The 25,042-nt window shown below is 43.0% G+C and overlaps 1 protein-coding gene across 1 annotated transcript in view; it reads right to left on the bottom strand.

Annotated features, from left to right (window-relative positions):
• Positions 1-24,832, bottom strand: part of prr5l (proline rich 5 like) — a 29,741-nt gene extending 4,909 nt beyond the window's left edge. Inside the window, exons 1-5 of the mRNA XM_039017087.1 lie at positions 24,582-24,832; positions 18,154-18,284; positions 5,323-5,403; positions 5,015-5,063; positions 30-87 (exon numbers count right to left, since the gene is read on the bottom strand). Of these exons, the coding sequence (XP_038873015.1) occupies positions 30-87; positions 5,015-5,063; positions 5,323-5,403; positions 18,154-18,275 (310 nt within the window). The 5' untranslated portion in view covers positions 18,276-18,284; positions 24,582-24,832. The remainder of the gene's footprint in view (positions 1-29; positions 88-5,014; positions 5,064-5,322; positions 5,404-18,153; positions 18,285-24,581) is intronic.
• Positions 24,833-25,042: the final 210 nt, after the last annotated feature.

The raw sequence follows: 25,042 nt of genomic DNA, 5'->3' as shown, positions 1-25,042 counted from the left end.
ATGTTTCATGGCGCAGATGGTACACTTACCCTCATAAAGTCTAATCTTCTCCAGAATATGCGACAGGCCTTTGGTCAAGAGTTGATTCTAGGACAAATTGTAAGAAAGAAAGAGAAAATGTCAGAAATTATGTTTTTAAATTCAAGGAAACAGTAACAGTTTAAAGTTCTCTTACATGGCTGATGCAAAATGACTATTAAAATCTACATGAGGGACAGCTGGTGTGCAAATGAAATGCATCTCACATGCCAGTTGGTGTAAGGTTGCTGAAAGGAGGTGTTCATTTGTGTCCTATCCAAAACACGTAGAAAAGGGGATATTTATAACCAACGTTCAGAATGAACAGGTTTCAACCCCTTTAAAATAATCAGTTCTCTGCTGACTGAATAATTGATCAACAAATGCACAGAAAAGCACTAAGCAAAAGAAAATCTGCTCATTGCATATAGAGGAGCTGGTAAATCAATGTGTTGTGTAACACCTCAACTGACACTGCAATGGAACACACACTTCCACTTCTGATTGAGGCTTGACGGATTCCAAAAAGTTTGACCATTGCTCAACTCAGTGGCAGAGTCCCACCTGTTTAGCCTGTTTTGCATGTTATTTTGGCATGAATACGTGTCACATATCAGTTTGCAAACAAAAAAAAATCATTGAGTTAAAGCCACATACAAACATGTTCTCTTTTTTGCTTTCTTGAGTAAGGCAGCTCCAAAATGCAGGTGTTTCAGCCTAGCTCAGTGCTTTCTGTGGTGGTGGTGGTGGTGGTGGGGCAGCCAGCGGAAAATACGGAGCGTAGGGGTTGGTAATGTTCCCTAGTTGCGTCGTGATTGGCTCAGTGTTCTGTTACTCATGGGGACACTACGTCACCGCAAAATCTGTTGGAAGAGCTCGAAAATTCAAGGCCCTTGGGTGCTGCCATAGAGTTACATTAGAAGTGCCCATCCAAGAAGGCTAAAGGTCATTGGCCACAGATAAAAAGACATCAAATCATGTTATATCTACCGTAGCTTTGATTGGACTGATGTCAAACATCATACTTTCAAAATTTTAGCTAGCAGTCATCATCATGAATCACGTTGACAATCTACTGGCAAATCCTTTTCAATCCTTGCCATGTAAAGAGAAATTATGAAGATAATTTATAGATTAAACGTATTGGTGCTCATCGGCCATTGGAGATAAACATTACATAACACATTGGAAATTGCAAATTCAACAATGAGTGGTTTGGAAGGAATCAGTGGCTAACTGCAAGCATTGCAAAGCAATCACTAGCCTGCTATTCAGTGGAGTGGGTTTGTGGTCCAAGTCTGGGTTTAAGGATCTTTTTTCCAAGCTTAAAAGGATAAACATTCAATATTGGCAATGCTGTCAATCCAGCATGACTTCTGCCGCCTTCAAAACAACTGGAAATTCGGAACTGGGAAATCTCAGACTTCAGTGAGTTCAAGACCACTGTGACCTCAGGAAAAAAAACTAGCTCTGACTGGGAAAATACGTTTTGAATGGTCTTCCAACTCGGAATTCAGAGTCGGGAACTCAAGCCTCTTTCTAGAGCTATGAACTGAAGATCACTGACGTCATGATTCAACGTTTACAGAGTTCCCAGTTGTCTTGAAAGCACCATAAATCCAGAGAATGCCAGACTTTGATGACAAAGTTTGATGACAAAATTTGCCCACAAAGGTCCGCCGCACCACTTCCTGTTCAAGTGAGCACAGCACAACAAGGTGAGTCAAAAAATGTATTGTATGCTGCTTCAGAAATTATGTAATATGCCAGGGAGATATGTATACTGTAGCTAAGAAAGTAATACTGAGTTGTTGTGTTGTAATTTGAAATACTTGCTACACCAGAAGTTAATGCTTATATGTAGGAGGAATGTATATGGTGGGGTCAATTGAGGGCGGATAAGAGCCATGTGCCTGTGAAGTTACTAAGTAAGGGAAAAGGCAATCACATGGTTGCGGTCACTGATAAGGGTGGATAGCTGTGGATTAGTGAGGAATGGGGGGGGCCGAGGTCAGGTCAGGTCACATGAAGGGAGAAGGAACAGTTTACTACCCACATCACTTAACTTCCTGCCTAGAAACAAAGATGTAGGGTTTAGAAAAAAGGAGGAGACTCCGCCTAAAGGGGGGTATAAATACTTGTGCTGGTGGAACCATCTCTTTTTCTTTGCAGCTGTTTGACCCATTGGGTGAATAAACTTGGTTTGAGCTTTGACTAGTTGTCTGTTAGGTTCTGACAAACAGAGTGAAAAACTAACAAAGTTTATGCTGTGTAGTAAGCCATTACTTGCCCATGTGCCTCACCCTAATAATTTGGTCCCTTTTCCCCTCATAATTTAGCCTACTGTTCTGACTTGGTGGTGCATGTAGCCTATAGCCTGTTTAAAAGGAATGTAACCATTGAATATTGTAAGAGCTTTCATTGTCTGCATATGCGCACCCCTTATTTATCCTACGGTTCTGACTTGGTATACAGTGAGAATACCGTAAGAACGGCCCATGTTCTGAATTCTATCGCTGTACATTTCAAAAGTGCTGAACAAATAGTTATATTGACTACGTCCGTCCTAGCTCGCTCGTTATTGTCTTAATCGAAATTACGGATTGCCTCTCATCCACTAGTTGTCCAAGTATGCCATCATTTGTACATCTCAATTGTCAGTAGAAACCACATTTTCTTAATCAGCCACATCAGCTATGTTTTTTAAAGGCAGTAAATGAGGCTGAATTAACTGTTTCGCTGCCAGACATGTCTCTACTAATAGCCAGGTGTAGCAGTGGTAAGGTGTTGGGACTGCGCTGTTGGGACAGCTTTAAGTAGGCCCTAACATTTTGTGGGCACCGTTTGTCACCGTTATAGTGCACTTCGTGTATTGTTTAGTGTTGTGTTGTGGCTTTGCTGGCATGCATCTCCATTTTTGGGGGGAGTTTGCCCCACCAAGACTTACATGCTAAAATCGCCACTGGCTCAACTGCTATTTTAGGACAAATAATTAAGACAGCAATCTAAATTTAGTTTAGTAAAACACCAAAACACTTTTCACTTCAATTGAAAAATAAATAAATACATGAATTAGTTTCATTGTTATCACTACATTTGACACATGTATATAATTTTCCAGGTACCTTGGCTCTTGTCAACTCACCCAGACTGTTTTTAAATTGTTCTTATTGAGGCATTTTCCTAAAACACCTTACAAACACATTTGACTGGAAAGTTTGTAAAGGGTCTTTTGGAATGAATGGGTCAAAAATCCTTACTTACAAATCTGATATGGCTATTAAGTCCCTAAATAAACTACATATGTACAGTGGGGCAAAAAAGTATTTAGTCAGCCACCAATTGTGCAAGTTCTCCCACTTAAAAAGATGAGAGAGGCCTGTAATTTTCATCATAGGTACACTTCAACTATGACAGACAAAATGAGAAAAAAAAATCCAGAAAATTGTGGGATTTTTAATGAATTTATTTGCAAATTATGGTGGAAAATAAGTATTTGGTCAATATCAAAAGTTTATCTCAATACTTTGTTATATACCCTTTCTTGGCAATGACAGAGGTCAAACGTTTTCTGTAAGTCTTCACAAGGTTTTCACACACTGTTGCTGGTATTTTGGCCCATTCGTCCATGCAGATCTCCTCTAGAGCAGTGATGTTTTGGGGCTGTTGCTGGGCAACACGGACTTTCAACTCCCTCCAAAGATTTTCTATGGGGTTGAGATCTGGAGACTGGCTAGAACACTCCAGGACCTTGAAATGCTTCTTACAAAGCCACTCCTTCGTTGCCCGGGCGGTGTGTTTGGGATCATTGTCATGCTAAAAGACCCAGCCACGTTTCTTCTTCAATGCCCTTGCTGATGGAAGGAGGTTTTCACTCAAAATCTCACGATACATGGCCCCATTCATTCTTTCCTTTACACGGATCAGTCGTCCTGGTCCCTTTGCAGAAAAACAGCCCCAAAGCATGATGTTTCCACCCCCATGCTTCACAGTAGGTATGGTGTTCTTTGGATGCAACTCAGCATTCTTTGTCCTCCAAACACGACGAGTTGAGTTTTTACCAAAAAGTTCTATTTTGGTTTCATCTGACCATATGACATTCTCCCAATCTTCTTCTGGATCATCCAAATGCTCTCTAGCAAACTTCAGACGGGCCTGGACATGTACTGGCTTAAGCAGGGGGACACGTCTGGCACTGCAGGATTTGAGTCCCTGGCGGCGTAGTGTGTTACTGATGGTAGGCTTTGTTACTTTGGTCCCAGCTCTCTGCAGGTCATTCACTAGGTCCCCCCGTGTGGTTCTGGGATTTTTGCTCACCGTTCTTGTGATCATTTTGACCCCACGGGGTGAGATCTTGCGTGGAGCCCCAGATCGAGGGAGATTATCAGTGGTCTTGTATGTCTTCCATTTCCTAATAATTGCTCCCACAGTTGATTTCTTCAAACCAAGCTGCTTACCTATTGCAGATTCAGTCTTCCCAGCCTGGTGCAGGTCTACAATTTTGTTTCTGGTGTCCTTTGACAGCTCTTTGGTCTTGGCCATAGTGGAGTTTGGAGTGTGACTGTTTGAGGTTGTGGACAGGTGTCTTTTATACTGATAACAAGTTCAAACAGGTGCCATTAATACAGGTAACGAGTGGAGGACAGAGGAGCCTCTTAAAGAAGAAGTTACAGGTCTGTGAGAGCCAGAAATCTTGCTTGTTTGTAGGTGACCAAATACTTATTTTCCACCATAATTTGCAAATAAATTCATTAAAAATCCTACAATGTGATTTTCTGGATTTTTTTTTCTCATTTTGTCTGTCATAGTTGAAGTGTACCTATGATGAAAATTACAGGCCTCTCTCATCTTTTTAAGTGGGAGAACTTGCACAATTGGTGGATGACTAAATACTTTTTTGTCCCACTGTACCTACATGTGCATTATATTAAGCAAACTATTCCTTTGATCATTTTGGGTGGTGAATCTACAGTACGTGCAAGGGGAAAGGGCATACCTGGAAGTACTCTGTGATGAACGAGCCCAACTCGGTCTTGAGGAGCCATCTAAAAGGACACAGAACAATGGGACACTAGCTAATAACGTGAAAGAAAAACATTGATTTAAAACGCACTTTATAAAAGTATTGACATACAGTGGTGCCCTAAATCAAAGGTGGCGTAAACATTTTGATGTCTCCTTTCCTATGTTGATTCCACTAAGGCCTTATCTGTCAAAGCCTATCCCCAAAGCTTCCTGCAGTGTGCGGTGAAGTCACAAAGCTCTTACAGAGTACCTCTATCTAGACTGTCAATTCAACCTTACCTGATGCTCTCATTGAGGGTGTAAAGCTCATTAGCTTGCAACCCTCCACCCTGGAACACTTTGATCACGGCTGTTTGGACGCTAAGGGACAGAAACACAGGGTCAGGTCAGAGCTCATAGGTCAGAGGGCATAGGTGAGGGAGCCTCAAGTGCCTGGCAAATGGGAAGCTGTGGCTGATATCAACAGGACAGTATTTAAACTTTTCTGAAAGATGGCTGATTGTGATAGATGGTGATTAGGTTGCCTCATTTTGTCTAATAAGTCAATCATACACTGAGTATACCAAACATTCGGGAACACCTTCCCAATATTGAGTTGCATCCCTTTGCCCTTAGAAAAGCCTCAATTCGTCAGGGCATGGACTCTACAAGGTGTCAAAAACGTTCCACAGGGATGCTGTCCTATGTTGACTCCAATGTTTCCCACAGTTGTGTCAAGTTGGCTGGATGTCCTTTGGGTGGTGGACCATTCTTGATACACACGGGAAACGGTTGAGCGTGAAAAACCCAGCAGCGTTGTAGTTCTTGACACAAACTGGTGCGCATGGCACCTCCTACCATACACCGTTCAAAGGCACTTAAATATTTTGTCTTGCCTAGGGTTGCAAAGGCTCGGAAACTTTCCGGTAAATTTCCGGTAAATTTTCATTAGCTTATTACAGTGAACCTTTTTTTGTGGGATACACATAAGGCAATTCTAGGTCTTGTGGCATATTTTGGTTAAACTACCCCCAATTCAATGGAATTGCAACCTTCTGCATTCACAGTGCATTCTTACATCACATGTACAGCTGATTCTCAATATCTTGCACACTGTCAAGTTTTGACCTCTTTCTTGTGCAATTCCCCACTTGAAAAGGACAGTCCCTCCACATGAAGATTTTAACTGGATTTCACTCAATAAACAGCCATGGAATCAGTTGTTTGTCTTTTATTTACCATTCTTTGGTTGGCAGTAAACAGGTGAAAAACCTCAAAAAAGAGATGACAAATACAAGTTATTATTTGAGTTGACAGCCTAATTAAATACACAAAATTATCCACATTCACCTCAGATAAACACATTTCTGCCATTATAAAATACAAGGTTTCCACTTTTAAGCAAATGTTTCCCAAAATAGAAACCCACCATTTTTAATCAAATGAGCAGAATCAGTATATTTTTATCTAAATTTGCATTTTAGCCAAATACATTCAAAATATTTTTAGTAGTAAAAAATTACATTTATTTTCTAATCAGTAATTTTAAGCAGACAAATCTTACATTTTTTAGCCAAAGATTTTTTTTTAGACTATACATTTGTTACTGAATTAAGAACTTGGTTTACTAAGATTTCTACAAAGTTTAAATTACTTTTAACCATTTCAAACAAGTTCTATCAACAATGAATTTGGCTCTTCTTACTTTTCCTTTATACCCCACAAACAACATTTGAAGTTATAAATACCACTGCAAAAGTCCTATCAAAGTTAAGAGTTAAGAGTCTGTATTTTCCAGAGTATCATTAGCAGTGCACTGCTCACCAGTCTAACCAAGCATGGCCAATATGGCGCTTACCGGCTGTCTTTCACAGTTTTGTGGAGGGCTTGGACTTGCACAGTCACCTTGATCACAAAGATGAAGTTTCCTTGGTCTTGTGGTGCTATAAATGCTCCTTTCACTGCGGTCTAAAGACAACAGCAGAGCCAGGTGCTGGCACGCCCAGATTGCCTGGAAGATTTGTTCCACCTGGTTCACCACTGATTGAAGGAGGAGGAGTTTCACCACTGAGGAGCTCCCAGGCAGTTTGTCAGCACACCTCCCACTCAATCTTTCCACGGGAACCGATGGAAAGATCGTAAATCAGCACCTACATACTGCCGGTCAGCTCCGAGTTTGATCCTCAACTGGTAGCAAGACAACCAGGCGTCGAACATCTCTGTGCAGGACTGTGGTTTGCATAGCTTCTTTCAGGACTTTGGCCGATGGCCGGTTTAGTGTGGGTTTTGTGACAGGAAGGCAGGAGCTTTGGACCACTTTGACGTTCACGTCTCGAACAATGCCCTTAGCATCTGGATTAACGCTCACCACTCGTCCTAGCTTGAATTGGCCCCTCACTGCATTTTGGTCACACAACCAGACAATATCTCCAACAGCAACGTTGCGATATGAAGTGTGCCATTTACTTCTCAGAAATAAGTTTGGGCCGGCAAGCTGGCTCCAAGACCTCCAGAACTTGTTGACCTGGTTCTGCATCTCTCTGAGTCTCTTGTAAGGGTAGTTCGCAAAGTCAAATGTTCTGATCTCACCGCTTGGAGAGGCTTGGCCCAGGAGAAGTGTGTTGGGTGACACATACTGCACGCTTTCTTCATGGCTCTGCACCCTGGCATCTATTGGGCATTCGTTGGCAAGGTTTGCAGCAAGTTGTAGTGTTGTCTGAAGCTCGCTGTAGCTAAGGCCAGTGTTGTTGCCCAGGCTCTGCAGTGCCTTCTTGAGAATGCGAACAGCGGCTTCAGCAGCCCCATTTCGGTGAGGTGAGTCAGCAGGGTGAATTGTCCACTCCCATTTGGTACCTTTTTGAGCCGACATCTCTTCTATTGAAGTTCTATTCTGAGCATCCAGGAACTGGTACAGCTCTCTTAGGACAGGTTTGGCGCCGATGAAGTTTGTCCCCGGGTCGGACCAGATCTTTCTTGGGTGCCCTCTAATTGCAGTAAAGCGTTGGTAAGCCATCAAGAAGCTCTCTGTCGACATTGTGTTGACCAGGTCTGCATGAATTGCCCTGCTGGCCATACAGCTGAAGACGACACCCCACACTTTCATTGAGACCCGTTTCTTGATGTCATCTTTGACAAGGTACGGTCCGAAGAGGTCGACTGTAGTGAACTCGAACGGAGCTGCAGGTGTGGCTCTTTCAGCAGGTAAGTCAGCCATTACCTGTTCGCACCTTCTTGCTCTTGACTTTTTGCAGAAAAGGCAGTTATCCACTACTTTTTGGGAAATTTTTCTTCCTTGGATGACCCAGGCTTTCCTCCTCATTTTCAGCAGGGTTGCAGCCACACCTTCATGACCCTCATCGTGCGCCTCCCGTGCCAATAAAGTAGAGACCCATGCATTGAAAGGCAGAAGGGGAACTGCAGCGCCATCCTCCCTGAAGCCATGGATTCTCCCACCGCAGGCTAGTAACCCAGATTCTGGCTCTCTGTACACAACCAAGCGGTCCGTAGTGGTAGTTGGGAACGTCACCCCCTCTTGAGCAGCAAGATAGATGTCTCTTATTGCCTCTTGACGTTCTGTGGCGGTGATAACTCCTTTTGTGGGAATCACCTCCCACTTTGGGGTCTCGATGGACTTTGTTGCAGATCTAAACTTTTTGGCGGCTCTCCAGATAAAAGCAACAGTCTTGATTAGACACTTTAGGCTACTAAAGCGCCTCTCATCCACCAAGTTTAGGACAGCTGCACCAGCAGGAAATCGTCCCACAAGACTTGGAAGACTTCTTTTCGCTTGGGCTCTGGTGAGTGCTGCCACAAATGACTTCTTTTGCATATTGTTAATGCTCTCTCGAGCTGTCACAGACACATCTTTTGACGACATAATTGGCCACTCGCTCTCTGGAAGATATAGAAACTCTGGCCCTTGCTGCCACTCTGAATGGGCATCAAGTTCCTTTGGCCCAGCTCCTCGAGTGATAATGTCGGCTATGTTGAGTGGTCCAGGGATCCACCACCAGTCCTGTAGCCGTGTGCTCTCTTGGATCTCTCCAATTCTATTAGCGAAGAAAGTCTGAAATCCATAGCTTTCACGCTGGATAGCTCCAAGAACAGTCTGACTGTCTAACAAATGGTACCACCTTTTTATCTGGATCTGGGTATGCTGTTCAAAGTACTTTTTCAGGCGGCTTGCAAAGACTGCACCGCAAAGTTCTGCTTTGACTGCATCCCCCTTCTGGTCTAGTGGTGTCAGCTTTGCTTTTGACTCCACTAGTCGAATTGTTAATTGTTTGTTGCAGTTCCACCGCAGGTAGAGGACAGCACCATAGGAGCTTTCACTGCCATCTGAAAAAGTGACAGCGACTGGTTCAGTTGTTGCCTTTGGTGGAGTAAGAGCTCTTGGGAACATTACTTTGCTTAGCTGGACGTACTCCTCAAAAATTCCAATTGCATCTTTGCGGAGCTCATCCGACAGCGGAAGGTCCCATGTGTCCTTGACCATGCTGCACTTTGATTTTGCCTCTTGGAATGCCCTTCGGACCAAGATAGCCCCTCTTTGCTTTGATGGCGTTGTCAGGCCAACTGGGTCGTACAAACCAGCAACTTGACTCAGCAGTTCACGTCTTGTCAGCGGGTCTGGTGTCTGTGCTCGTACTTCTTCTAGCAGTAAGTCTTGCCCAAGTCTCATCTTTTTCTTCCGCCTGGAGAAGTTGACCCTCACCATGACATGCAACATGTCTTCATCCACAATGTAGCCGAGACCGAGCGCCTTGTTGTCTTCCTCCTTAAGCTGATTTGGCAGGACAACAATATTTGGTGATGCCTTTTCTCTTTCTCCTTTATTTTGGCCTGAGAAGACCCAAGGCTTCAGTGCAAACCCTCCTGCTTTTAGAATCAGCTCCACATTCTTTGTGATGACTTCGAGTTTTTCACTGCAGTTGTGGGATGTCAAGATGTCATCAACGTAGCTGTGCTCATGTAATACTTGGCATTCATCTGTGAGGTGGCTGAATTGAGGCAGGTTAGCCGTCTCCCTCATGGCCAGTTGTGCTATGCACCCTACTGGCTTGTCCCCGATATTCACTCTGGTTATGGCGTATTGTTCCACCTCATCGCCCTCTGAATCCCGCCACAAGAACCGGTGTAGATGGACTTCCCTCTCCTCGAGCCACACAGAATTGTACATTTTTCTGACGTCTCCTAGAGCGGCGTAGGAGCCTTGGCGGAACTTGAGGAGGACAGCTCGAATCGGATTTAGAACGTCAGGGCCTTTCATCAGAAGGTCATTGAGACTTTGGCCTTTGTACTTCTGACTGCTGTTCCAGACAAGTCTTACCAGAGTTGTAACAGAGTGGGGGTTGGGTGCGATAAGATGACTAATATACCAGACAGGTCCATTCCAGTTGGTTAGATCCTCTTTGGTCAGCTTTCTTGCAGCCCGGCGGTCAACCATTTCGTGGACTTGAGCACCATAGGCTTTTTTCCACTGCGGTTCTTTGGCGAGCTGTCTCTCTGTTCTGAGAAAGGTTGCCTCCACTGCTTTTATGTTGTTTGGCAATGTAGATGGGTCAATGAGCCATGGATACCTTGCATGCCAGTGTGGACTATCACTGTGGTCATCAGCACCAACATAAGTCAGGCCACCCTTAACAACTTCCAGCTCCCTTTCTTCGGCCAGAGTCATTTCTTTGCCACCAAGTTGACAACTGCCGCAGCGACATCCTCCACATTTTGGGGTGCAGGGGGCGCCAATGCTATCCCATCTCCACCACTCAATAAAATCCCGAGTGGAAATAGCAGAATAAGAAGACTTGATGGTAGGTTTGGCGCAGATATGTTCTTCATACATCAATGCTGCTGTTCTCATGGATCTGGCGAAGTGCGCTCTGGACTGGTGTGCTGTAACTGTAGCCTCTTCCAACAGACCAGGGTGTGTCCCTGCAATTGTCTTTCCCAATGGCCCATCCCATAGTACAAGGTCCCCAACGGTGCGTATTTTCTGTGGGACCAGTCGCCCTTCCTTATGGCTTATCAAAAGCTGTATCTGTCTTGGTCTAACAAGTTCATTTTGGGGGACATCTGGAAAGAATTTTTGGAGTCTTTTGGCTGTCACATGTTTGTGAATCTCTGCAATGCTGTCCAAACCATAGCAGAGGAGTTGGTGGGATCTGACATTGCCTTGCTCTGTGCGGACCCGGATCTTTAGGAGGTACCGTTTTGTGGTGACTTGAACTTTCATTCCTCCCACACCATGGACAACAAGGGTTATGGCTTCACTTCTAAGGTTCAAACGATCAGCTGCATCATGAGTTATATAGTTTGTATCCGATGCCAGGTCGATCAAAGTCCCAACTTTTTGTCCTGCATTGGCCGTGACCTCTAAGAGCATCATGATGACGGGCCACTCCACTATTCCATTCTCTGCTAGAAGACTGGGTTGGTTGGACACAAGAGAGGTTCTGGCTATAGTGTTGCAAAAGGCATTGCAACACTTCTCTGCAAGTTCAGGTGAGAGACTTTTAATGAACTCTTCTTGGGCTTGGGTATAACGCTCTCTTGTGTCACCTCCCACTTTGCTGTTATTGGACCTCTGGACGACATTCCCTTTGGATGTACCAGCTCTCGGGCAGAGGTAATAGTGGTGTTCTGCAGCACGCTGTTCTATGCAGTCTGGCCTCCTGCACAGAAACTCTGATTTACAATAGTCACCTTCCTTGTGAATCTCCAGGCATCTTTTGCAGGCTCCCAGCTTCCTGACAGCATCTCTTTTCTCTGACAGCTTAAGCGTGCGAAACTTTTGGCAGAAATATAGCCTTTTCTTATGCTTGCAGTCTCCGCAGACCACACATCCTTGAGCCTGGTCGCTTAGTTGGGTGGAGGTTCTGGTTCGAGCTTGCCGAGGTTCAGATTTCGGTTTTGGTTCCTCCTCTCTCAGTTGGTCCAGCTTCTCATAGATGGCTTCTTGACCTTGAAGAAACTTGTGGAGGTAGTCAAATCGCTTGTCTTCTTCAGCTTCATCACCTTTGCCAGCTACATGAAGAAGCCATTCCTTCTTCAGGCCATCAGGAAGTTTACTCTCTATTGTCTTTGTTACAAGAGGGTTCTTTATAGCACCGGTCTTGCCAAGCTCGTTCAGATCGACCAGGGCTTTTTCTACAGATTGGATGAGCTCAACAATCCTCCTGGGCTGGTTACCTTTAACTGCTTGGAGTCTTTGGAGCTCTTCTACTATCTCAAGGGCTATAGTTGTCTTATTTCCAAAGCGGTTCTCCAAGACCCGGAAAACCTCCTCAGCAGTTGTGTAAGTTGTAAGGTGAAGGTCTCGTTTGGTCTTCTCATCCACACTGTCGAGAAGTTGGAACTTTTTAACCTCTCTGGATCCAGTAGGTTCTCCCTGCATCTGGAGCGCTTCCCAGTCTTTTTTCCACCGGTGAAACTCTCGGCGGATGCCAGAAAACTTTGGGAGGGCAGCAGGCTTTAATTTAATTGCTGGTGTGGCCACAGAACTGTTTGAAGTAGTACTCAATCTGCTGGTTTCTCCTCTAACGTGTGCCCCTGTAAAGTCTGCTTGTCTTATTGTGAGATTTGGCAGGATAGTTTCAAGGTCTGTGATACGACTCTGGAAATGTTGTTGCTCTGCTGGGGGGGCCCAGCACTTCCAATGTTTATGCACCTCCTTCGCAGCCTTCACAAGTTTCCCTAGTTGTCCGATCATGAAGAGATATGCATCTGGGGTTTTACTTGGGTCCACAGCTCCCACGTTTTCTGCTTGCGACTCTGCTGTTGTAATTGCTTGTGTCAGTTCATATTCCCCGAAATTGGCCCACAATGTCTTTTGTATGAGGTCCTTTAGCTCTTGCAGTTTTTTCTCACACTCATTGGCTGTTTTGACCAAGTCAGACTTCTGCTGCTCGCTCAACTCCTCTGCATCAGAGTTTTCTTCAATACATTGCCCCTCTACATCATCGTTGGCTTCCAGGACTTTGCCAGCTTCTGCAGTGAGCTTCCTAAAATTGTCTCTGAGCTCCTCTTCTGACATCATTGTATGCATTCGTAGCACATTATTGGCCAGACGGGAAAACTGACGCTTCGCTGATGTCCTTGCGGTCTTTAGCTGCTCCACCAGTAATGAATCAGCCATTTCAATCACAGCAGTAGGCGGGAACAGTCTTTACTTGTCTCTCTGGACACGTGTGGTCACTTTTCTGGTCCTTTTCCAGTCTTGAGCCACGGTTTTTCACTGTCAAGTTTTGACCTCTTTCTTGTGCAATTCCCCACTTGAAAAGGACAGTCCCTCCACATGAAGATTTTAACTGGATTTCACTCAATAAACAGCCATGGAATCAGTTGTTTGTCTTTTATTTACCATTCTTTGGTTGGCAGTAAACAGGTGAAAAACCTCAAAAAAGAGATGACAAATACAAGTTATTATTTGAGTTGACAGCCTAATTAAATACACAAAATTATCCACATTCACCTCAGATAAACACATTTCTGCCATTATAAAATACAAGGTTTCCACTTTTAAGCAAATGTTTCCCAAAATAGAAACCCACCATTTTTAATCAAATGAGCAGAATCAGTATATTTTTATCTAAATTTGCATTTTAGCCAAATACATTCAAAATATTTTTAGTAGTAAAAAATTACATTTATTTTCTAATCAGTAATTTTAAGCAGACAAATCTTACATTTTTTAGCCAAAGATTTTTTTTTAGACTATACATGTTACTGAATTAAGAACTTGGTTTACTAAGATTTCTACAAAGTTTAAATTACTTTTAACCATTTCAAACAAGTTCTATCAACAATGAATTTGGCTCTTCTTACTTTTCCTTTATACCCCACAAACAACATTTGAAGTTATAAATACCACTGCAAAAGTCCTATCAAAGTTAAGAGTTAAGAGTCTGTATTTTCCAGAGTATCATTAGCAGTGCACTGCTCACCAGTCTAACCAAGCATGGCCAATATGGCGCTTACCGGCTGTCTTTCACAGTTTTGTGGAGGGCTTGGACTTGCACAGTCACCTTGATCACAAAGATGAAGTTTCCTTGGTCTTGTGGTGCTATAAATGCTCCTTTCACTGCGGTCTAAAGACAACAGCAGAGCCAGGTGCTGGCACGCCCAGATTGCCTGGAAGATTTGTTCCACCTGGTTCACCACTGATTGAAGGAGGAGGAGTTTCACCACTGAGGAGCTCCCAGGCAGTTTGTCAGCACACACACTAATGAGATGCTACTGAGCCCACACTACTACACTGTCTGAGCCAAGAACTACATGCTTTCTGGTAAGTTTTGATTACAATACTGGCTGGGGTGATTATATTTTATATGACATACATAATTTTCTTGTTAACTAGTAAATAGTAGCCTACAGCAAAGTGTGTTTAAATCATTTCTAACTTAACAATTTCTGCTAGTTAGTTTTTGCTTCCGTGTGGGTTTTAGCTTGCTTGAGCCTAACTGAGGAGTGTTAATTCACCTGTTTCCATACATGTTTCATTTTAAAACATGTATCTTACAAAGGAGTTGTTTAATCTAACTACTTAACTATTTATCTGTACATGGAATTGTATTTTTTTACTAATCTTTTTCTCATCTTTACAGGAAAATGCCACGGGCACTATCTGATGTGTGGAGACATTTCCCTGCAGCTAATGTAGAAGGAAAAGCTGTGTACATTTGCAAATACTGTGCCAAATCATATGTGAAGAATGCAACAAAGATGCAGAATAATCTGGTCAAGTGCATAAAGTTCCCTCAGCGCTCACAACAAGCAACCTCTGACAAAAGTCCCTCTACTTCTATAGCAACAGCTCATGGTCCTCCTGGAATCAGAAGTTTATGTGTATGCAACTGGTTCACCTCTGATGCTCACAGGCAATATGTATTGGAAGAGATTTCTGAATGTTCTTCGCCCAGCATACACCCCTCCAACCAGACATGCTTTATCTACTCATTTGCTGGATGCATAGGTCAACAGAGTTCAAGTGAAGGTCAAGCAAATCATAGAGAAAGCAGACTGTATTGCAATCATCTCTGATGGGTGGTTGAATGTTTGTGGGCAAGGAATAATGAACTACATCATCTCCACCCCTCAACCAGTATTTTACAAGAGCACAGACACAAGGGACAACAGACACACCGGTCTCTACATTGCAGATGAGCTGAATGAAGTCATCAATGAGCTTGGACCAGAGAAGGTATTTGCACTGGTGACAGACAATGCTGCGAACATGACGGCTGCTTGGTCTAAAGTGGAGGAGTCCTACCCTCACATCACACCCATTGGCTGTGCTGCTCATGCATCTCTACAAGAGAGCTAAGGAAATGGTTAGGTATGTGAAGGGTCATCAAGTTATAGCAGCAATCTACCTCACCAAGCAAAGTGAGAAGAATAAGAGCACCACATTGAAGCTGCCCAGCAACACCCATTGGGGGGGTGTTGTCATCATGTTTGACAGTCTCCTGGAGGGGAAGGAGTCTCTCCAAGAAATGGCCATATCACAGTCTGCCGATATGGACAGCCCCATCAAGAGTATCCTCCTGGATGATGTATTTTGGGAGAGAGTGGTAAGCAGCCTGAAACTTCTGAAACCGATAGCAGTAGCCATTGCACGGATTGAGGGAGACAATGCCATCCTGTCTGATGTTCAGACTCTGCTTGCAGATGTAAGAAAATAAATCTGTACTGCCCTGCCCACTTTTGCTCCAAGCAGAGGAAACTGCAGTTCTGAAATACATCAAAAAGCGTTAAGACTTCTGCCTGAAGCCCATACACGCCGCAGCGTACATGTTGGACCCCAAGTATGCTGGCAAGAGCATCCTGTCTGGTGCAGAGATCAACAAGGCCTATGGTGTCATCACTACCTTGGCCTGGATGAGGGCAAGGTTCTTGGCAGTCTGGCGAAATACACTTCCAAGCAAGGGCTTTGGGATGGAGATGCAATATGGCAGTCGTGCCAACACATCTCATCAGCCACCTGGTGGAAGGGACTTTGTGGATCTGAAGCTCTTTCCCCTGTTGCCTCATCCTCCAAATCCCACCAACATCAGCCGCCTCAGAGCGCTCAGAGGTCCTTGTTTGGGAACACACACACACACACACACCAAAGCATGCAATAGGCTGACCAATACAAAGATTGAAAAATTGGTGGCCATCTGGGCAAATTTGAGGCTTTTTGAGCCTGACAGCGAGCCATCCTCAAGGTTGGAAAGTGACAGTGAAGATGAGGCCTCAGAGACTGATGGCCAAGAGTTGGACATTGAGGAGGATCAGGGAGAAGACATGGAAGCCTGAGAGGAAGACAACCAAAGCTTTAGTTTCTAGACTATCGTTTTACAGATGTATGTTGAAAATGTTTATGGGAGATGTGACGGATAATTGGGGATCATTCAATACTCCCTATCTTTTGTTGTTCAGTGAAATCATCCCATGTGAAGAGTCAACTAATTTAATTAAAGTTCAATTCGTAACTAAATCGTTTTTTAAAATTTCTATTGGAAGAAATTTTATCATTTGCAATTATGTCTAGTTATGATAAGGTAAAATGTTTATGTTTCTGTCTCCATATGATATGGTAAATATATCCAATGCAAAAAACATCTACATTTAAATGGTGTTAATATTAATTTGCATATATTTTCGTTAATTCCCATATATATTCCCATTCATTTCCACGGAAGATTTCCACCTAAATGATTTCCCTAAAATGTGCAAACCGAGTCTTGCCCATTCACCCTCTGAATGGCACACATACACAATCCATGTCTCAAGGTTTAAAAATCCTTCTTTAACCTGTCTCCTCCCCTTCATCTACACCGATTGAAGTGGATTTAACAAGTGACATCAATAAGGGATCATATCTTTCACCTGTATTCATCTGTCTATGTCATGGAAAGAACAGGTGTCCTTAATGTTATGTATACTCAGTGTATGTCTTGAGTCACGTTAATTACAATTAATTTTTTAAACTTATTTTGATAACAACCCACCGTGGAGAATTAGTGCCCTGCAACATTTTCTGAATATGAATTCTCCAATGTAGGAAGAGAGGTGTGAAATACGATGCATTTTGCAACAGGGAGGCATGGACATACTGTAAACAGTGAAAACCAGAGATCCATTTAAAGCCCCTCTGCAGATATTGTCATAACATATTGTCATTACATGGCTTTGGGGGTTTTCATAAACCTTTTCATTGTGTAGCAAAGCTGTGTAAAGGTACTGTCCAGAATCAACCCCTAGCCCGTACCCCCTGGGCACTTTTGTAGAGCCTGAAGGAATTAGAAAGGAAAATAGGGCTTGCGAAAACTTTGCATTGGCCTTTTGTTCTAGTTTAGTGCGGTCCGCTATCAGGTCAAAACAATGCAGCGTACCATTGTGACTTCGGCCCTTCGCTGTGGAGGACTGTGCCGTACAAGCGGTGGCGGCGGCCCGGTGACCATGTAACCAAGGACACAAAATCCACACCTATGGAAAGACCTCCTGCTTTCGGTGGACAAAGAGCACGCCAAGCGCCTCAGTGGCACCTCTGGGGTTTAGCGGAAGGGACCTCTTAGCAGCCGAAGCGCCCGCTGCCCCATCCGCTTCCCACAAAACATCCTGTCAAATGCTCTATTCACTTCCTGAGAGAAGTGGAGGGGGGAGAGCAGTCTGACACATTTCCATACCGAAATAAAGGGTTAGCTTCCGTTTCCGTAGTGAGTATGTTCAAAACCGCCAGCTCAACAGTACTATCCACACTTTTTGCAGATAAAGAGTGATGGGGTGGTCAGAGAGGAAAGAGACCATCGCAGGTCTTCCTGCTCCAACCCGGACACTTACTAATATACACATAACCCACATCCTCTAAAAACTTCCTGGTGGGATTACAACATTATTTATCCTGTCATTTCCTATCATGTTCTCTTTGGACATTTTAGGGAAATAAAGTGAGGCACAAAGAGATATGATATGTATCAAATCTAGTTGCTTCCCATTTGAAAGCAAACCAAAAGTCAGTTTAGTATCTAATGGCTGGTATGGACCCTCTGTCAGAGATGTATGAAAAGAGAAGCGTGTTTCACACACTCAAACACACACATTTAAAAGCAGGGTTGGATGTGGTTCACACAGATGAGGAGGCTCACCCACCTATTCCAGACGCTGGTGTTGGACAGCTGCTGGCCGACCGAGCTGGCGTGGAAGCAGGCGAGGTCCGTCAGCACGGGCGAGCTCATGAAGCGAGGGCGGGGCCGCCGAAAAGATCCCATCATGCACCAGGCCTGCAGAAAACACAAGTCAGTGGTTAATAATGGCTATTCAATTGGGTGCAACTAAAAGTTCATGACATTGTAAATTAAAAAATATATATATATCCTGCGGTATAGAAGTCTGTGCATGAGCTATACAGTGCATTTCTGCCTCCAATGCTAATGCCGTTTATTCTACTGAATAGACCGCATGGATGAAATGAAGACTTGGTGTGACATTGTGAACGTTTCAGAATCAACAGCCACTGGCGGAGACGAAGACTGAAACCAAAATACTTTGTCTACAACATTCACACAAAATGTGTTTGTGTGTGTACAGTAAACCGCTACAGTGAGCGAGTGAGTTCACTAAGCGAAACCGTGTCTGAGGGGAAGACAGACACTCGCTCTCACAGCAGGTATGTTGTCTCAATACGAGAGAGCCTGTATCATTCCGAAAACAGAGAGGTGGTGAACCCCCGCCGCTGTGCAGTCATGTCAACTTCCTCTCGTCCATTAGCTTCCTGCCTTACTGCTCTAACCCAAACCTCAGTAGTGTTTACAGCACAAACTGTGCCCTAATGAAAGGGCCAACCGCCAAAAGCCTGGGTTGGTTAGGTAAGAGAAGAGTGGCTAAGCTAGGCTACACTAGGCTATAATAAGTGCCTGAGAACAGCAGTTTAATGGGATTCGGAGTTCCGCACAGATATATGGATAGCTTGTGAGCCAGGCCCCAGAAAATAACGCTGTGTCGAGAGCTTGGTAAACTAAAATTAGATAAGGGACAAGGTGACAGGAGGTGGGCCATCGCACAGCTTTTAGACTCAAGTCACCCACTGACAGAGAGAGCAGGAAACCCACATGAAGGGGAAGGGAGGGTGGTGAATGCCACCAAATGTTGTAAACAACGCACACGCGCTCTTTCCCACGCATTGAAAGTATCCCTACCTCCCCAATCTACTCTGTAGAATGAGAGCAGATGCAACAGCACCCACCACTCCTTTAAAGAGGCGCAATGCCTAATATTCAAGATATGTGGGCCAACCCTTGCTTGCGTGAAAGAATTGGTTAAGATTTACGGATGTGTTATGAGAGAGAGAGAGAGAGAGAGAGAGAGAGAGAGAGAGAGAGAGAGAGAGAGAGAGAGAGAGAGAGAGAGAGAGAGAGAGAGAGAGAGAGAGAGAGAGAGAGACGTGACTTATGTACATGTGTGCGTGTGTCCTCATCAAGTGCAGATCCAAAATTAGAAAGAACATCGAAAAGCTGTAAATGAAAGATTATTCTGAACCTCCTTTTTTTCTCTCGCCTTCGTGCTCTGCGTCCCCTCTAATGCTGTCCCTTTGTGCACTCCACTGAGGGTAGCCTGGCAACGCTAAATAAGTATTTAGCAATCACCTCTCTCTCTGTTCTCTGTTTGGCAGACCAGATGAAAATAAACAATAGCATGCTTGTGTGCATCCATTTGCCCTGATCCAAGAAGAAATCAGAGTGAGGGTTTGTGGGGCACTCTGCAACATGAGGGCTGGACTATTAGCCACCTGGGTCGCCCTAATTGAGACTAGGGTAGTGGGCACTATGGATGTATACTTTCAAAATGCATCCATAAATACAATGTTTATCACAGATCTGTAGATGACTGGATAGGGGACGGTAGTAGTAGGGGAATTCTATGGTAACAGAATGACACTGAAATACTTTTAAATTGAAAAAAAATGATGCCAAACAAAAACCTTTGACTACAAAGTCAAAGATACCAGACAACTCTATGCAGTAGGAGTTACTAGTAAGGTCATTATTTTCAGCGAGGAGTGTCACACACACGAGCGGGCCTTAGGCTGCAATGACTGTCAGCTTAGCGTCAACCACCTTTACTGTACTTTCCTATAAAGGTGCATCAAACTGCTGCAACTTGGACTCATGGGTAGACGTAACATGGTAAACGTAAATATGTCTCCCTCCACTTGGTATGATATGTTACATTTCATATGGTATGTATACATTTGTGGAGGTCCATCTTCCATCTCGTATAATATAATATGTCTTCTAGGCAGCGTTGCAAAGAAAAAGCCATATCTCAGACTGGCTAATAAAAAGAAAAGATTAAGATGGACAAAAGAACACAGACACTGGACAGAGGAACTCTGCCTAGAAGGCCAGTATCCCAGAGTCACCTCTTCACTGTTGACGTTGAGACTGGTGTTTTGCGGGTACTATTTAATGAAGCTGCAAGTTGAGGACTTGTGAGGCGTCTGTTTCTCAAACTAGACACTAATGTACTTGTCCTCTTGCTCAGTTGTGCACCAGGGCCTCCCACTCCTCTTTCTATTCTGGTTAGAGCCAGTTTGCGCTGTTCTGTGAAGGGAGTAGTACACAGCGTTGTACGAGATCTTCAGTTCCTGGGCAATTTCTTGCATTGAATAGCCTTCATTTCTCAGAACAAGAACAGACTGACGAGTTTCAGAAGAAAGGTCTTTGTTTCTGGCCATTTTGAGCCTGTAATCGAACCCACAAATGCTGATGCTCCAGATACTCACCTCGTCTAAAGGCCAGTTTTATTGCTTCTTTAATCAGCAGAACAGTTTTCAGCTGTGCTAACATAATTGCAAAAGGGGTTTCTAATGATCAATTAGCCTTTTAAAATTATACACTTAGATTAGCTAACACAACGTGCCATTGGAACACAGGAATAATGGTTGCTGATAATGGGCCTCTGTACACATATGTAGATATTCCATTAAAAAAATCTGCCGTTTCCAGCTACAATAGTCATTTACAACATTAACAATGTCTACACTGTATTTCTGATCAATTTGATGTTATTTTAATGGACAACAAATTTGCTTTTCTTTCAAAAACAAGGACATTTCTAAGTGACCCCAAACTTTTGAAAGGTAGTGTATTTGTTAATAATTCCAATTTGTTGTGGCTAACATTATTTAGGTTCCTAACGTTAGTTAGGTGGCTAACGTTAAATACGCTAGGGGTTAGGGGTTAAGGCTAGGAGTTAGGTTAAAGGGTAAAGGTTAGGGGAAGGGTTGGCTAACATTAGAGGTCGACCGATTAATCGCCATGGCTGAATAATTAGGGCCGATTTTTCATAACAATCGGTAATCAGCATTTTTGGACGCCGATTATGGCCGATTACATTGCAATCCACGAGGAGACTGCGTGGCAGGCTGACCACCTGTTGCGCGAGTGCAGCATGAAAAGAACCTTGTGGCTGCAAGGAGCCGAGGTAAGTTGCTAGCTAGCATTAAACTTATCTTATAAAAAACAATCAATCTTCACATAATCACTAGTGAACTGCACATGGTTGATGATATTACTAGGTTAACTAGCTTGTCCTGCGTTGCATATAATCAATGCGGTGCCTGTTAATTTATCATCGAATCACAGCCTACTTCAACTTCGCCAAACGGGTGGTGATTTAACAAAAGTGCATTCGTGAAAAAAGCACACTCGTTGCACAAATGTACCTAAACATAAACATCAATGCCTTTCTTAAAATCAATACACAAGTATATTTTTTTAACCTGCATATTTAGTTAAAGGAAATTCATGTTAGCAGGCAATATTAACTAGGGAAATTGTGTCACTTCTCTTGCGTTCAGTGCAAGCAGAGTCAGGGTATATGCAGCAGTTTGGGCCACCTGGCTCGTTGCGAACTGTATGAAGACAATTTCTTCCTAACAAAGACCGTAATTAATTTGCCTGAATTTTACATAATTATGACATAACATTGAAGGTTGTGCAATGTAACAGCAATATTTAGACTTAGGGTTGCCACCCGTTCGATAAAATACAGAAAGGTTCGGTATTTCACTGAAAGAATAAACGTTTTGTTTTCGAAATGATAGTTTCCAGATTTTACCATATTAATGACCTAAGGCTCGTATTTCTGTGTGTTTATTATGTTATAATTAAGTCTATGATTTGATAGAGCAGTCTGACTGAGCGGTGGTAGGCAGCAGCAGGCTCGTAAGCATTCATTCAAACAGCACTTTACTCCGTTTGCCAGCAGCTCTTAGCAATGCTTGAAGCACAGCGCTGTTTATGACTTCAAGTCTATTAACTCCCAAGATTAAGCTGACAATACTATAGTGCCTATAAGAACATCCAATAGTCAAAGGTAAATGAAATAGAAATGGTATAGATAGAAATAGTCCTATAATAACTACAACCTAAAACGTCTTATCTGGGAATATTGAAGACTCATGTTAAAAGGAACCACCAGCTTTCATATGTTCTCATGTTCTGAGCAAGGAACTTAAACGTTAGATTTTTTACATGGCACATATTGCACTTATACTTTCTTCTCCAACACTGTGTTTTTGCATTATCTAAACCAAATTGAACACGTTTCATTATTTATTTGAGACTAAATTGATTTTATTTATTTATTATATTAAGATAAAATAAGTGTTCATTGTTCATTCAGTATTGTTGTAATTGTCATTATTACACACACATATATATATATATATATATATATATATACATACATATACATATACGTATATATATATATATATACATACATATACGTATATATATATATATATATATATATATATATATATATATATATATATAAAAATCGGCCCATTAATCGGTATCGGCTTTTTTGGTCCTCCAATAATCGGTATCGGTGTTGAAAAATCATAATCGGTCGACCTCTAGCTAACATGCTAAGTACACTGAACAAAAATATAAACACAACTTGCAACAATTTCAACAATTTTCCTGAGTTACAGTTCATATAAGGAAATTAGTAAATTGAAATAAATTAATTAGGCCCAAATCTATGGATTTCACAACTGGGCAATTTGTGCACACAATTTGAGCCATGGGAGGGCAGGCCCACCCACTGGGGAGCAAGACACGGCCAATCAGAATACATTTTTCCCACAAAAGGGCTTTATTAAAAACTAGCTAGCCATTTCACATCCGTTACACTCACCCCCCTTTCAACCTCCTCCTTTTCCGCAGCAACCAGTGATCCGGGTCAACAGCATCAATGTAACAGTATAACTTTATGGCGTCCCCTCGCCCCGACCCGGGCGCGAACCAGGGACCCTCTGCACACATCAACAACGGTCGCCCACAAAGCATCGTTACCCATCGCGCCACAAAGGCCGCGGCCCTTGCAGAGCAAGGGGCAACACTACTTCTAGGTTTCAGAGCAAGTGACGTAACTGATTGAAACACTATTAGCGCATACCCGCTAACTAGCTAGCCATTTCACATCCGTTACACTCACCCCCCTTTCAACCTCCTCCTTTTCCGCAGCAACCAGTGATCCGGGTCAACAGCATCAATGTAACAGTATAACTTTAGTACGTCCCCTCGCCCCGACACGGGCGCGAACCAGGGACCCTCTGCACACATCAACAACGGTCACCCACGAAGCGTCGTTACCCATCGCTCCACAAAGGCCGCGGCCCTTGCAGAGCAAGGGGAAACACTACTTCTAGGTTTCAGAGCAAGTGACGTAACTGATTGAAACGCTACTAGCGCGTACCCGCTAACTAGCTAGCCATTTCACATCCGTTACACACATTTTAGAGTGGGCTTTTATTGTACCCAGTACAAGAGGAACCTGTGTAATGATCATGCTGTTTAATCAGCTTCTTGATATGCCACACCTGTCAGGTGGATGAATTATCTTTGCAAAGGAAAATTTCTTACAAACAGGGATGTAGTGATATTTGTGCACACAATTTGAGCGAAATACGGTTTTTGTGCATATGGTAAATTTCTGTGATCTTTTACTTCAGTTCATGAAACATGGGACCAACACTTTACATTTTGCGTTTATATTTTTCTTCAGTATAGTTGCAAAGTAGCTAAAAAGTAGTAAGTAGTTCCAAAGTTGTTAATAAGCTAAAATACTAAAGTTGTCCGTGATGAGATTGCTAAATATTAGCTTTTTTATACCAAACATAACATATCATAGTAATTTGGGTGTCCGGGATTTACATTTACTATGTCACTATTAGTCTATGAGAACAGGATGAACTACCAAGGAGTAACAGGCAGCATGCTCAGTCCTGCAAAATTCAGTTTGGAGATGTTATTCAATGGTTTGAGTTCATTTTCTACATATGTATGCAGTTTTTTACTGCCGTCTAGACGTTCACTGACACACACACACCCACCCACACTCATTTGGGAAGAAACTTCAAGATGGCAAATCAGAATCTCGAGAAGTTGAAAGGCAGAAAACATATATTAGAAGTGTGACTGTCAAAGTGAATATTTATCTTTAGAAGTAGGCTGGGCTAATTTGAATACATTTTGTAAACAAACATATTTTAAAGTGTATCTTACCTTTTACAAGCTCACTTCAACTACTCTCCAAGTGCCGTGTGTCTAGCGCACAGCGGCGTCCTTGTGGCGACAATTTCAAATTCGTGTATAAAGCATGTGTAGCCTATACCTCTTTGAACTAGCAAACTATGAAATTCAACCAATTGAAAGGTCCTTAGGTTTTAGTCTCGTCGTCTAATAATTCAGCCCATAAAGAGTTGCATTAGCTTGAAGGCTATTTGCTACATCTGCTACTTTCTACTGCAAAAGTATCGGACGACGCTCGCGCTTACAAGTGTGACTTTCATCAACCCACATCTATAGAGTTCGTTCATTCTCTCGTGGTGCCTGCCCCTCCTCCCCGACACCGATTGTTACGGAATACTTAACCGTTTAAATATTCATGAAGTGATCACCCCTCTCTGTAAGCGGAAGCATTATAACGGTTTATTATAGCCTATAATAAAGTTATGTGAGTTGTC

Source organism: Salvelinus namaycush, chromosome 21 (genome assembly GCF_016432855.1).
Source record: "Salvelinus namaycush isolate Seneca chromosome 21, SaNama_1.0, whole genome shotgun sequence".
NCBI classification, from domain to species: domain Eukaryota; kingdom Metazoa; phylum Chordata; class Actinopteri; order Salmoniformes; family Salmonidae; genus Salvelinus; species Salvelinus namaycush.
The sequence above is the reverse complement of the archived record's forward strand: the minus strand, read 5'-3'. Positions and strand labels throughout refer to the sequence as shown.